This window comes from Schistosoma haematobium, chromosome ZW (assembly GCF_000699445.3).
Source record: "Schistosoma haematobium chromosome ZW, whole genome shotgun sequence".
NCBI classification, from domain to species: domain Eukaryota; kingdom Metazoa; phylum Platyhelminthes; class Trematoda; order Strigeidida; family Schistosomatidae; genus Schistosoma; species Schistosoma haematobium.
The window spans coordinates 53,930,359-53,945,100 of record NC_067195.1 but is presented as its reverse complement, the minus strand read 5'-3'; the positions used below and the strand labels follow the sequence as shown (position 1 = coordinate 53,945,100).

The 14,742-nt window shown below is 38.6% G+C and overlaps 1 protein-coding gene across 1 annotated transcript; it reads left to right on the top strand.

The window, feature by feature from the left end:
- Positions 1-5,159: 5,159 nt before the first annotated feature.
- On the top strand, positions 5,160-6,140 carry RAD23B_3 (UV excision repair protein RAD23 B; the record flags this gene model as incomplete). The annotated part of the gene is made up of 5 exons (XM_035729466.2): positions 5,160-5,264; positions 5,321-5,452; positions 5,486-5,564; positions 5,600-5,961; positions 5,997-6,140. Exons 2-5 carry the CDS (start codon positions 5,387-5,389, stop codon positions 6,138-6,140), a joined length of 651 nt encoding a protein of 216 aa, XP_035586567.1. The 5' UTR covers positions 5,160-5,264; positions 5,321-5,386.
- Positions 6,141-14,742: the final 8,602 nt, after the last annotated feature.

Genomic DNA, 14,742 nt, shown 5'->3' with positions numbered 1-14,742 from the left:
TAAATAAGAATATAAGTAATTGGTTTATCGCATATAAGAACATTCAGTCTACAGCATTTCCTTCACGGATGCACTCATGTTCAACGAATTTCCTCCATCTACCTGTCCAAAGTTCCAATAGTTATAAGTACTTTCATGTGTTGTAAGGATTTTTGATAGCAGTTCATGTATTAGTAGCGTTACTAAACCTCGTCATCATTAGGCAAATTGAGGTTGAGAAAGTCCCTCTGCTACTAAAGTTAGTAAAATAACTGGAACAATAGTTAGAATTCTTTTTATCTACAGTTATGCTTCTGCTCCGTCAGTTAACCTACTAGTGTAGATGAAATTGGAAATTACCACATGCGAACGGTATGTCGACATAAACAACAACTGACTTTCTAATCCAAACCAAAGATGGTATCTACATCGACAGTGTTTAAACACTGATTGTTTTTCGTTTGGATTTTCATTAGTCAGTGTACAGAATATTTTCACTGTTCATATGCTAAGTTGTAAACCATAGGAAATTGTTTTATATTTTGACGTGATTTGATGAAATATCTTGATACAAAACTGTTCTGCATTATTGTATTGCAAATTTGTTCAACTCTCAAATAATGTGTACATTATTTTCATTTTGTGAGCAATGAGAACGAAGTCAAACATTCTGAAATCATGACGTGTATGTTCCCGTTAATTGCTGCGGCTTACTTTTTTATATATCTTCCAATTTATCAATACATGGAGGATTCTTATTATTTTATTGACAACCTTGGTTGGCCGAAATCTTCACTTGATTTTATATTAAATCAACGTCACATCGATTCTGATGAGAGAATGGCGCAACTGTTTTGGTCCTCGACTTTATAATCCTTAAAGCCGAACATACGATAACTGCGAGAAATGACGTTCGACGTCTAGCACCCAGAGAAGATCAGAAATGGCGGATGCGGGGATAAATGGTCACTGTATATAACCTCTTGGTTTTCAATTTCATGTTCGTTTTGGAAACAAAAGGAGGCTGGGTGACCCGTGTTAATTCTGGGAATCGTGGTCTCTCAGTTGATCCGACTTTCTTTTGAAGGAATCGATAGATGAAGCTTCAATCGCGTGTTGAGTTAGTGAGTTCCGGTCGTTGGTGATCCGATGGGAAAGTTGATAGTCAACTAACAAGTGATTTGTTCTGGGCTTGTTAACATTTTTGAGTGTCTTCGTAAATTCTCTGTTTTAGAAGACAAAAACAATGAGGGCATACCAGATGGAAACACATTTAGTTTAGCCAGTTGAGCATCATTCAGGAGCTTTGCTATTTTAGTAAACAGCTTGGTTGCTGTTCTCTGAAACTTTTCCTAAAGTTCACTGTCCTTCTTAAGCAGCGGCTAGCCGCTTGAATGCAATACTCGGGTTTGGGACGCATGAATACTGTGTGCAATGTCAAAAATGTTTTAGCGTCGACATGGCTGAAAGCCATGACGCCTATCGCACAGCGTTGTGCAGCAGTATTTAGGTCTTAGATAACGATAGCGCCTAGGTCATTATGTGTTTGGACATTAAACAGCCCACTGTTATTCACTTTTTATGTATCTGTACCTTGATTAATAATATTCATCTCAATGCACCTGGAAGTATTTATCGGCAAAGGCCAGGTTTGAGACAATCCAGATAGTTTCTCCAGGTCATTTGGGATTTCTAAGCTATCACCCTTACGTCTTATCAGTCTCCATACCTTGACATCTTCAGAATATAACAAGACCGGCGATGATAGGAGGAGAGGAAGGTCACACATAACACTGGCACCAAAACTGTACGTGAGGCGATCCGCATGGCAGAGGTTCACAGATAAACAACATGGACTTCATCAATATTATTTGTTGGCGCCCAACATTAGTAAATCACTTACAACCTCGAAATCTTTTAACTTATATAACATCCCGTTGTCAGGAACTTTGTCAAAAGCTTTGCTGAAGTCAAGGTAGGCTACGTCTACAGGAAAATTTTGGTCTTTAATAGCGCACTAGCTTTCAAGAGCCAACATTAAGATAGTGAGACGGGAATAACTTGTTCTCAATCCATACTGTTTTTCAGAGAGAATCTGGTTTTCATCAAAATAATCAAACAGCTCCTTATGAATAATCTTTTCCAAAACTTCAATAACCACAAAGGCTAAGCTGATGATTCTATATTGTACCAAAAGATAATATTGAATAAAGCCATTAATAATAATAATAACAGATCGGTAGTTCTCAGGCTTATGTTTCATATGTGTTTTAATGACAGGACCTACTATGACGTTCTTCTGGTCTTTTGGCAAACGACCATGGGTCACCGATGGATTAAAACATATACTTAAGAGATTCACGTCGAGATTTCCCAGTATCCTTAATAACAAATGGTGAATTTCATCGAGTCCCATAGATTTGCCTATATTAAGCTTATTTAGCGAACCAAAGACATCGAGTTCTTTAATGGTCACAGTGTCCAGTGTGTGTGTTTGTGTGGATGCCTTGTACGAACTGATGGGAAGTGTTTCTCTACGGCATATACATTACTAAAGTAGTTTGAGAATACCTGGGCTTTACCATAGTCGTTCTCCACTAATGACGAGGCATTACTGTCTCCCTTAATGCGGGAATATTTCCTCTTCATTCAGCCCCTTGGCTTGTATACGAACACAAGCGTTTAGGCCATTCTATAGATTCCTTAACAGTTTCTCCTTCGTACAACCTAAACTTACGGAGGGTCGAGGTATAAGTATTCCGAGCCTCTCGATATTGAAAATTTGTCTCATCATTCCACAGTGACCTAAGTCCCTCTCACCTCCTTCTCCTCTCACGAAGGGCGTGAACCTTCATACTGAACCATTGAGGGAGTTTCTCGAATCTCTTGGTGTAGTCCAAGGGATGTGGGGTGCAGTGACTTTTAAGTACAAATTTCGAAATACAACTCAGACTGTTTCAATTGGGAACTCTAGATCTATTGTTCAATTTACTGACGATGCCATATAACATCTTGTATGTTTGTTATCCAGACGATTGATATAATCCGGGTTGACACATTGTGGTTATTGAAAACTATATGGAGGTCGAAGCTTAGAACTACATGATCACTTTTACCTAAGGGTAGCATGTAATCGAGGTTTGTAATGTCATCCCCATAATAGGTTAATGTAAAATCTAGTGAAGATGATTCGGCATCCGGGTCATACCTAGTCGCTTCTTACACGTGTTGCTCTAGGGCATATGTGATAACCGCATTAACTAGTTCCTTTTCGAAGGAATTCAATCCTCAGATTTTCCGGTGGGTGCATTAAAGTCTCCTGGGATTAGACATCGACCACTTTGTGACCATATATTGATACCGTCTAGTAATACTTCACTTACGTTTCAGCTCGGACTACATTAAAACAAACCGATTTGCACCTCTTGTCCCTTGCATTTCAAGTGGCAACCAACTAATTCGCACGTCTCACTCATGGAATACACTGTTGACAATGGTAAATGGGGTAGTATTCTTAATGTATAGAGCCATTCGTCTGAAGATGCCACAGGTATTTGGATTTTGACAACGCTTTAACCAGTAACACCTTTTGATATGAATCGTACCCACCAAGTGAAATCAAAAGACAGAAACGAGGAGGTTCAATGATATATTTGATAGGCTATCAATATATAGTGGATCGACTGATCTAATCTGGTTAGCGATTGCAAGGGTTGTTGAGCACGTCGTTCTCACTCGTGATCTGGTGCGGATGCGTGACCGAGCGCCTTCAGCTAGGTGAGTCCATTAAAACTAGTGTGGTCAGCATCCAATGTCGAAGACCTACAGAACTATTTATTTTGGGGATTTATTTACCGCTACACCTCCTTTACGCTTCTGGATTCTGTCGGCTCTCACTGACGTGAAACCTTCAAAATCAAATTCCATACCGCATATAGACTGAATCAACCGAGTTTCTGTGACTGCGATTACATCCGGTTTGGCAGAGTCTAGCTATACACCCAGCTCCGATCACTTGTTGTGCAAGCTTCGGGCATCTGTATAACAGATCTGAAGTCCATTTAAATAGCTTCGTGCTGCACTCAGAGTGGCTTCGGCATCATTCTCTGTCGAGGCCTCGCCACCCGAAAATTTACAATTTTTAGGTCCTTTTAGCCACCATCAAGCCTAAGTTTTGGTTCTTTTTCAGTTTAAAGGCGTTATTCTCCTTTCAGCCCATAATGTATCATTCTAAACTATTGAAGCCACCAACTGTGAGAATTGTCACATCGACTTGGAGAGCATCCCAGTCAGGATTGACCCATAATGGGAAAAGCGATTATGTCGCCCAAACATCCACTGTGCTAATTACCGACGGTTAACTCAAAAGTACGCTGATAGGGTTCGGGGTAGACTGGAGTGTTCATTGTGTTGTATGACGTTACTGGGTCATCTCTTATTCGTCTACAACTTAGCAAAGGGGCCCTGTGATGAAAAAGTTGATTTTTAGAAGTTCGGCTTGTCAGTCCTAGGATCCACTTTGTTCCCTACCTTCTTTTCGGAGAGGAGATGCAGCGGTGTTATGGAATTCGAGTTATGGGTGGTGCAAGTCTTGACAAGTGTTGAAAGGAACTCAGGAGCTAGCATGTCTAGCTGTCTGAGAACGAGGTGAGGAATAGTTTTGGCCTCAGTTACATCTCACGGATTATTGCTGATGTCATCGAATTTCATTAGTACGACACATAAGTGGCACTCCAAATCGATTCTAGTGGGGTTTAAGCAATAGAGGGAACAGTTGTCCCGATTTTCTTCGGTAGTTCAAAATAACATCGTTTTGAACTTTTTGAAGCTAAACCTCAAAACGTTGTTTCGCGTTCACTCCTCAAACGACACAAAATCTCTTCTAAGTTCTAGTGAATCCTCATCATTTTTGATAGCAAACCATAACTTGATTTCATCCACATGGATGGCGACTGATGAGATGAGGCTTCCTGGGAAGTCATGATAAATATGAGGGACAAAAGGGGTCCCATATGGCTTCTTGTGATACTCCAGTTATGGACTATTGGCTTGAATATGATTTGTTAAGTTTGGTTTAAGGTAAGTCAAAGTAATCTGAAGAAAATCAGGATTGCATCAGAGATGTTGAATGAAACCCCAGAATTTGTATTTACTAGATTCAAAAGAAAATGTCAAGACCCATTTGAAAACCGCGCTTCAGCCAGTATCCTACGTGGAGTGCTTCATTTTAAAGTATATAACTAATTGATTTAAGCCGAGGGAATTAATCACTCAATTTTCGATAAGTTATTATTTAAGATTGTCTGTTTGAATTTTTCTTTCACTGCGTTGAATGTTATAGCTTTAAGTCAGTGTGCCGTGGCTATCTCTTTGATTTCCACTCTCGAGTCGTTTCTTTCTCAACGCAATGAAAGTTACTTTCAAAACATTAATGCAGCAGACATTTGTTCTTGACTTTCAAGAAGATGATCTGGTAATTCACAGGTTGGTGTGATATTGTACGTAGGTTGGCGACGTTAAAAAGAAGATCGAAGCTAAATGGGGCAGCGAATTCGATGCAAAGACTCAGAAACTAATACACTCAGGTAAATTATCGGTTATAGCTTGTTACATTACTTAGGCAAGGTGATGAAAGATAGTAAATCGCTAAAAGATTACAAAGTGACAGAATCTGGTTTCGTTGTAGTAATGTCTGTCTCAAAGCCATCCAAAGATACAACGAAAGAAGCTAGCGCTTCAGTCCAAATTAATCCTACTGGTGAAACAAAGCCAACAACAGACAAAAACAGCCCCGTAACAGAAGCAAATGAAGCGCCGAGCAGTAAACCAGACCCAAATCCCCAATCTAACTTACCTACAATTACAACAGCCCCATCTAGCGCAACAAATACTTTGGGTTTTGGAGAGAGTTCCTTAGTTACCGGAGAGAACTTTGAGCGGGTTGTAAAAGAACTAGTGTCCATGGGTTTCGAGAGATCACTGGTCAGTCTCTTGTAAAATAATAATGGCAAATTTAGGTTATCCAAGCAATGCGAGCAGGCTTCAACAACCCAGATAGAGCATTTGAATACCTTTCGTCAGGAAGCATTTCGAATGTTGAAGTTGTTCCCATAAAACCTTCTCTAGCGTCCACGGGAGCACGACATTATAATACAGGATAAGGCGAGATTCTTCAATAATTTTTATAGATAACTATTGAAATATGTTTTTGTGATTGTTGATTGAGCTCAGCATCAATTTTTACCTCGTACCCTTCACAAATGTCTCAGGCTTGAATTCGAATAAATAGTGCTCTTTCAAGATTCTTTTGTAAAAATTTCTTAACAGTAAAGGGGAAGTTCATAAGTTGAGAGAATCTTCCGAAAAGCACGCAAAGACTAGATTTCAGCACAACCATAGTCACATTAATTCCTTGATAAGCAAGCTATTCCCAGAGACAGTTTCAAAAGTTCCCATCTGTAAGCTTTATAGAATTAGAGAGGACTTAGATTCTGAAAGCACTCAGAAAAGTCTCCTCTTAAAGGTTACCTTTGCTTTGACTAAAGAAAGAAACCTGATACTGAATCCTGAATATACGTTCGTACGGATTTCAGCCTGCTGATCGTATTAAGAGACGGTCGGCAGAAGTAGAAATAAATGAGCACCTTCAAAACGGTGAAGAAACCTCGTACTTAATGGTCTTCAAGTAGTAAACGTTCGGAGCAAAGCGGTCCTCAAACCGCTTTTGGTAGTAAAGGAAAAATCCCCACACAATTAAAACGTGCGCTGCACAAATGCTCGCAGCTTATAAAATAAAATGACTTGGCTCAAAACAATGGTGGATATAGAAAACCTGGATGTGATTGCTGTCTCAGAAACATGCTTAACGTCAGAAGTGTTTGATAGTGTAACTCGATTGACTGGTTTTTTATCAAGTAGGGCTGATAGACTAAACTGTAGGGGAGGCAAGGTTATCACGTACACAAAAATTACCTCACCCATACGAGCTGTTGAAACAGTCACACATGAATCAGGGACATGTGAACTGGTGCATAGCAGGCTGAAATGTAGACGGCAAGATATTGAGTTGGTTGTAGTGTACCTTAGTCCAGAATGTGTAGTAGATGACTTCCTCACAAGAAAACCTAAGTCCTGGTGTAATATGCGTAAAAGCTCTATGGTAGGCGATTTAAATGCACTGAATATAAACCGGGTATACTTAGAAGTAGGGTCATCGACAGCGTCATTTGATTGCAAACCGTTAGAAAGCACATTTACATTAGATTTCTTACAACACATTAAAGATCCCACCAGATATCAATTACGAATCTCCTTATCTCTATTGGACCTCGTCTTCACACACGGTGATGATGCCGGTCAAATGAATTTCCTCCCACCTCTAGGGAAGAGTGATCATGCAGTCATCTTATTCGGACTCATGGTTGAGATGGCATGTCAAACAGATGCACCTGTTCATCCTGACATATGGAAGGCAGACATGGAGGTGATCAACTCTGTAGCATCGGTAGCATCGTGCCTAATTTTTATCACCATTATCACAATTGCAACTACTCTACATCTTGCTTATATGTTATGGCCATTTCGGTCATCACACATTTGTGCCAGGATCCACATAGATTATTATTATCTCACTGACTGTATGGTCGACGTCTCATTATACTAAGTTTTGTGCGCCTATGCTATAACGTTTGGATTATCGGTTTTCCTTAATCCCAAATGTGCTGATTTCATAGGTGCCTACACACATAAAACTGTTTTATCAGCAAAGCGTCTGTACATGTACAATTCCACCTACTTGCATGAAGTTATTGAGAAATTTTTCGCTAATTCTTCTTGTATTTGCTGATGCACATTTAGTCGTTGTTGCACGTGCGTCGTTTCACTACATTCTACCATCTACAATGCGACACACTTTGTTTTAGGTCTCGACTGATATGCATGAAGCTTATAACAACTGTTCTTCATATTCCTGTTATATTTTATTGCAAGCTTTACATCTCTTTCGCAAGTGTTGCATCAGTGACGTTTGTTACTTACATTGTTTCAAAAACTATTTACATTCACATTGCATTTTCCATAACATGCTACCATAACTTCCATATATTATGCCGAGTAAAACCGTCTGGAAAACATAAAACAGATTTAACAGGCAGCAGACACTACGTATCAAGTATTATTAACTGTTATAGAATTCAGAAGTTATCAACCGTCTCGTATACACCCATCATTGAATATACAAGTTCAGACAATAGAGCTGGTGAAACTTCTACCACGATTTGTCTCATCACACGCAACATTGAAAGACCATAAAATGCTACGTGACCCCTTTTCAATAATGTATTGGTCGTATCCAACTTCCTGTCGCTCTAAAATGTCAACCTTTTAAGTCAATTCTTTCGAATGGCCTTGTGATATGTGACTTCCTGTAGTTTGACCCTTAGTTTAGACTTTTGATGTGCTGCGTAGGTAACAGTACGTACGATAAATAGGCAAATCATGTTGACTGAGGAAGTAGAACCTTGTCCTACTGCTTCTTAAATGTTTCATACAGTATATTGTAAATTATAGAATCAAAACCTATCGAGATATGTAACACTCTACAGCTGCAACGAGTTTTGTGTGTGCATAGCTGTTGTTTATTTCTGCCTCGTAGATACCTTCCATTTTACGTGCATATATCTGGGTATTGTAAATATCCCACCCTCAATTTACATGAGTGACGTGTTAGACAAACCCAAAAGGAGATAAAGCTCTCAAAGTTTTGTGAGATAAAAAGTACATGGAATATAGCAGTGCTGTTGCGCTCTTTAGGTATGCCTATCCTGTGGCATCTTGATTATATGTCCAATAACATTATGACGTGAAACAACAACCTATTCCCTAGACTGAAGTTGAAATCCCTCGTGGTTAATGCGAAGACGAGATAGACGCTGTTGTTGGGATGACTAAAGCAGAAAGTCGAAGTAATATCCTCTCTGGAAGATTTGTGTGAATGCATATGAAAATCTCTACACGTACACATCATGTGATAAAACTTGTTGCCTTAATTTTAAATGTGACGTCATTACTCTTGATATCTTCTTCTGTATATTCGGTTGGTCATTTGATTCTAGATGAGACAGTTATTATTTCTTTCAATTACAGTTTTTGTTTTTGCTACGTTCCTTTTGAATTTTGAAGATTCTAACGGCTACGTCTACGTTGTATTACTATAAATTCTCGTTTCGGCGGCTGCTATGTTGATTCGTTCCCCTTGAACTGACTGAAATTGTGCATTCTATGATTATAAACAGAAGCACAATCACGAAACTGGAAACAGTCATTGAAATTATTCGTACTTTTGCTATGGTAGTTTTGTTGTGACTTCAAGTCCGACTAGTTATCACGTAATTTATTCGCCAATCGAAATACGACGGGTTTGATCAGCCTAGCTTCCTTATTGATCCTTTGTTCGCCTAGCCCGTCTGAGTCGGGAACACCAATACCAGCTTCCACTATGTGAATCGTTTGTTTCAGACATACTTAGTTCATATACCAGCCAAACAGACCACATGAAATCATAAAATAGGAAATAACATTCATACAAAATAAAGCCAAAAGTGGCTGTGAAGGTGTAGGACGGTAATCAAATAACTGATTATAATTTAAGAACAGTAAACTGTACAGTAATAATCTATATGTCAAAATGAAGCTTATAATAAGGAAAATGTAGATTTATGTAATCTAGTTATCAACTAGTTATACAATAGGAAAAAAAATATATGTATATATGTATATATATTATCAGTCCATTATTAATTCTTGGAAGTTACTCGTAATTTAGTCTTCGCTAGGATATTACAATTTTTATGAAGTTGAATACTATATTTTGAACAGTCTGTACGTGATCAGCCTCGGACTGAGAAAATATGAATAATCTTTTAATAGAAATGTTTTTTGATACTGGTAATTACCTCATGTCCTCAAACTTCTTATCTATCAAGTACGATTTAGATTTAATTATTTGAGTTTGCTGAATGACTTATAGTTGTATAACCCGATGGTCATATTTGTTTAGGTAATAATGTACAGTAGGATTTATATCTTTATATAGAACCGTTCTTCACTCAACCAGTTTGTTTGAAATTTTGACTCAGCACTGGTGTCTGAAATTGCCCTCCCTGTTGTTATTAGTTCATAACCAAAGCCGCCTGAAATCACCAATCAGAATATTTCTTAAGGAATCATAGTTTTCAGGTTCCTGATATTTTATGCAATTTTTGGTATTATTTTTCCAACAAAATGTGATTTTTGTTACAAATATCTGAACTTTTGTGATTTTTGTGTCAAAACCCAAACATTTATCGGTTTTTAAAAATGTTGTTGGTTAATCTAGCCTACACAGCCATTCGGCTACATCATGGACTTTACACATCACTCCGTCTTGAAATGATTTTATCTGTGACTTTTGATGCAAAATAATTTAGTTTGAATGCTTCCTACTCTGTGACTTGAAAATACAAGAATTAATTTAGAAATACCCTGTCCGCATCTTACGGCCTGAAATCCATCGCCGTACACGTTATATATTACTTTTCGGCTTTAGAATGGGAAATATAGATATTGTTTACGCTGAGCTGTAAAATATGAAAACATCGGGCGTTTTTATTTGTTATTTAATCTACCCATCATACTAATGGAGAACGAAAGTCACTTTATCCTCCAAAAACATTATACGAGTTCTACAGTTATCCAAATTGCTAGTCATGAACTTCCGTTTTATTTAACTATTACGCGAAACGACAGCATTATGAATCATATGTTGTCTGAGGATTCCAAACTTTTCCCATAGTGAGGGAGCAATAGACCGTCATATTATTCTTCGAAAAGTTTTATTCACCGCTTTTATTAATGAGATCAGTCGACAGTACATGCACTAAGTAAATAGGATCTATATTTAATTAATCACTACCACTGAAGTTACTAAAGGACAATAACCTTGCATCCGATAATAGTAAGAAACGTCGACAGTAACGAAAACTTAAAGACAAAATTCTAAGCAATGATATAGAAGTTTCGCGTTGTCATACACGTCGAAATGTGTCAAATCATTCTAGACTACGTTCTACCTATGAACCTGCAAATGGAGTTTAGCCCAAGGGAGTAGCATGCAATACAGGAAACAATTACATGTCATAACAGGAGAATAAGAGTTACCAAAACCTAAATGGGGAACCACTGGAACATGTGTCTCCCGCCAGAACTGAAGATCATGTTCCTAAATAAAACCTGGTTCTCCCTTGCTATCACAGATAGGGCAGTTAGCATGCAAAAGATAAAGTTTTCCATATGTGACAGGTAGCGCAGAAGAAGGGGGGCGGCAGTATACAAGAGCAGTCACCTCTAGGCTTTCCACTGAATAATCGTACGATGACTGACATAAAGTAGTTCGACGTCACTTGCATTGACGACACTGTCTAATCACAGGAATATGTCACCCTCCCACAGAAGACAACAAACACAAAAACCCAGATACTCTAGGTACCATCGTTATTAAAAAGATTGTATTTATTCAGTGGTTCATAGCAGTGGACTCCAAAACTCACTCTCTTAACCACACACAAAATAAGTCACACACTGGCCGCTGTCATGGGCACGCCACTAATGGAACATAGAAGACACGCAAATATAAAAAATGAATGAGAAACTGTTCATAATAAACAACCTTATATCGGCTGAGAGGATTTTAGTCGGAAAAGTCCATTTTCACGCCCTTAAAGGCAGCAGCAACTATGGTGCAATGAAATCCGACATGATATCTAGCATAACCCCGCCGGAGAGTGGGGTCAACTGAGCTTGGTTTCTAACCACGAGATTTTTGAAGCTGAGCATATAATTACTGAGAAGATTTACACTCAGCATTTAGCATTTAGAGACCATAGATGGTGAACGGGTGAGGAATTAATCGTAATGACGTCGCTCAGCCATGTAGGCACGGTCACCGCATGTAATTTCTTATTTTAATATTGAACATATTACTCTCAGACAACCTAAGTGTGTCTTTCAGAAGCGTCAGACGTTATATTGCTGACTGTCATAATAGGACAAGTCTTTGTAGACTATAATGTGACTTCCAATTAAGATCTTATAAATCCGGTGGTCATACCATGACATATCTACAATTTTGAGATTAAGTCTATAGTAACAAAGACGAATGTGCCAATACCCGATTGGACCATAAGTCTACACTCCTTATCTAATTGAGCAGACTTTCCGGCCATTAGAGAACCTTTTTTCAACATGATCTCCGAAACGAGAAACGGACGAGACATTGTAAAAGCCATCATTTACGAATCTATAATGGAAAAATGTCCTACAGTTCTTGCGAACTTCATGTGGGAAAGCATTATGAATAGAAGGATTCGTTGGTAGATGGTCAGAAGTTCAGAGGCGTACTTGGAACAGATGGTGAACCGACCGCAAGACTCTATCTACAACCGGTACATACCATGTGCAAACAGAAGAAAAGTAAAGGTACGGAAGAGTAGTACTGGCTCTCAAACGGTAGTCCGATTGGTAGCATTTATGTCAATTTACGTCCCAAAGAGAAACCATTATCAACCAAAGGATTTAAACAGAAACCTCCGTTAGCCTTGAAATTATCGAAGCTATTAACACGCATTTTGACATGCTGCCAAATTATATACAAGGTCAGCGGTCAAACTGATATCTCAACGGCGACAACAGCGGAGAGAATTTTACAGGTCCCACCAGAGCTTTTATTGGAGGTAATGAGAGTTAAGTCTAGCAAGTCACATGATTGTGATGATTTACTCATTAGTATCATCGAAATGTTCCAGAGTATTTTGAGTTCAATAAAATGACCTACTTTTACATTGTTTAGACTCTAAGCATTTACTCGTGAATCTCAATATTTTAGTTCATCTGTACACGTGTAATATTCAAGTGTGTAGAAGATAATTAATACAAGCTCCTAAGAGAACATAAACTATTGGAAGAATAGACGGACAAGAGTAGTTAATCTTTCACCTTGCAAAAGTTTCATCTGATGTGGTTCTGAGTTACAGAGAAGATTTGGACTCGCTATCCCCTCAGAGATCCTGCCCTACTCGAAAACTCAATGGAGCGCGATTTGGGGAAGTTATTAAAAGACAGTCCAAACACTAGTAACAACTAACAGGGAGATGAAGCCAAATTCTACTCAACTCTTAACTAGTCCGAGGGCACTCAGGTGTGTTGACTTAACATCTCTGCCTAACACCATTTGAGCCTCACATCTCCCGACATCAGAAAACATCAGCATTATTTTACCGTCCTCCCCGAAAGTGACAAGTTGTCGTCTCAAGTGCAGAGGAGTGTCGCGAAGCGTGTCACAGAACTAAGGTGAAAAGCACATGAAAACTGATTTTAATAATCCAAGAATGTTCTTGCTAAATTGCAGAGATATATGTAGAGCAACGTTATTGGAACTGGAAGAGTGCGCCGAAATTTTCTCTGAAGTGTTTTATTGTCAATTCATCATTCCTTTTCCTTATCTAGGATTTCAAATGTTACTCATGTCTCTTGTAGCCTCACTTTATGTAGCTCAACTCTCTTCGTCTCGACGTTGTTTACAGATTTACCTTTATTGCTTGAATTTCCTGTCGCGTGTTGCCGGGTCACTGGCCACAGGGTCGTTCCCGACTATGCTCAAAGTTATGGAGTAGCTCACTTGATGGTTCTTGATTATTGACAATCTCCTGGGAACGTTTACTCGAATACTTGCATATAGTTGTTTGATCCTATCCTGTTGGTAATACTCTTGTTAATTCTCAGGTACCGGATAATTGCATATTAACCATCCCTTTTGCTGTTTAGCGCGTTGTTTTTTTGCTGAAGAAAGTTTTGATTGCATAGCACAGGCTGTGCCGTTTAAGGTATTTTAACTTTTGACACATTTTGTTTGATTTTTTAAACTAGAACCGTTTTAACCAAGCGCTGAGTTTGTGTTTAAATATAATTTAATACCGGCCACTCAAGAACACTTCCTACGCTGTACAGGAGAATGTGGTTTGGTCTAATCAAATAAACTTTGATTCGTCGGCCACACATTCACACCAAATACTAGAGTTTTGGTCGTTACACCTATAAAGGTTTGCAACGTAATAAACTCTCCTTGAATAAAAACATGCTGCCCGAATCTCAATGTCGCACCACATATGACAACCATCAACGGCTTGAACATCACGTTGCTGATGCATAAGTACAATCGCACTTTCGTTATTAAAACGTACCCCAATGAAGAATTTCTACTAGCAGACGTGACTATATCTCCACTATAGGGTAGCTTTAAGAGGGGACTTGATAACCATGTAGTCATCCATGGTCTTCCGTAGTCCATCCTAAACTGTTGACCTACTGTTAAAGACATCACGAATAAATAGCGCTCACCAACACTATCGTGCAAAACCCATTCTACTAAGGTAATCTCGAAAACATGCAAACCAAAAGTCAAGGATAATTGGACATTTGATGATGTTCGATTTGTATTCAATCAGAATTGATTGGTTGTCGTAAGAAATGAACAGCATGATGTAAGTGAACGTGGTTTGGTCAAGATAATTAACCGAGCTTCTTCAACCAGGGGGGTGTCCAATAAATTGATGAAGTGAGCATCAACGTCAGAGACCTACATGACTACTGATAACTGTTTATTGCGTTCTCGCTATTATTCTTGTCGTCTTTAATATCAAAATTGCGACTAACCAATATCTGATCACTCAC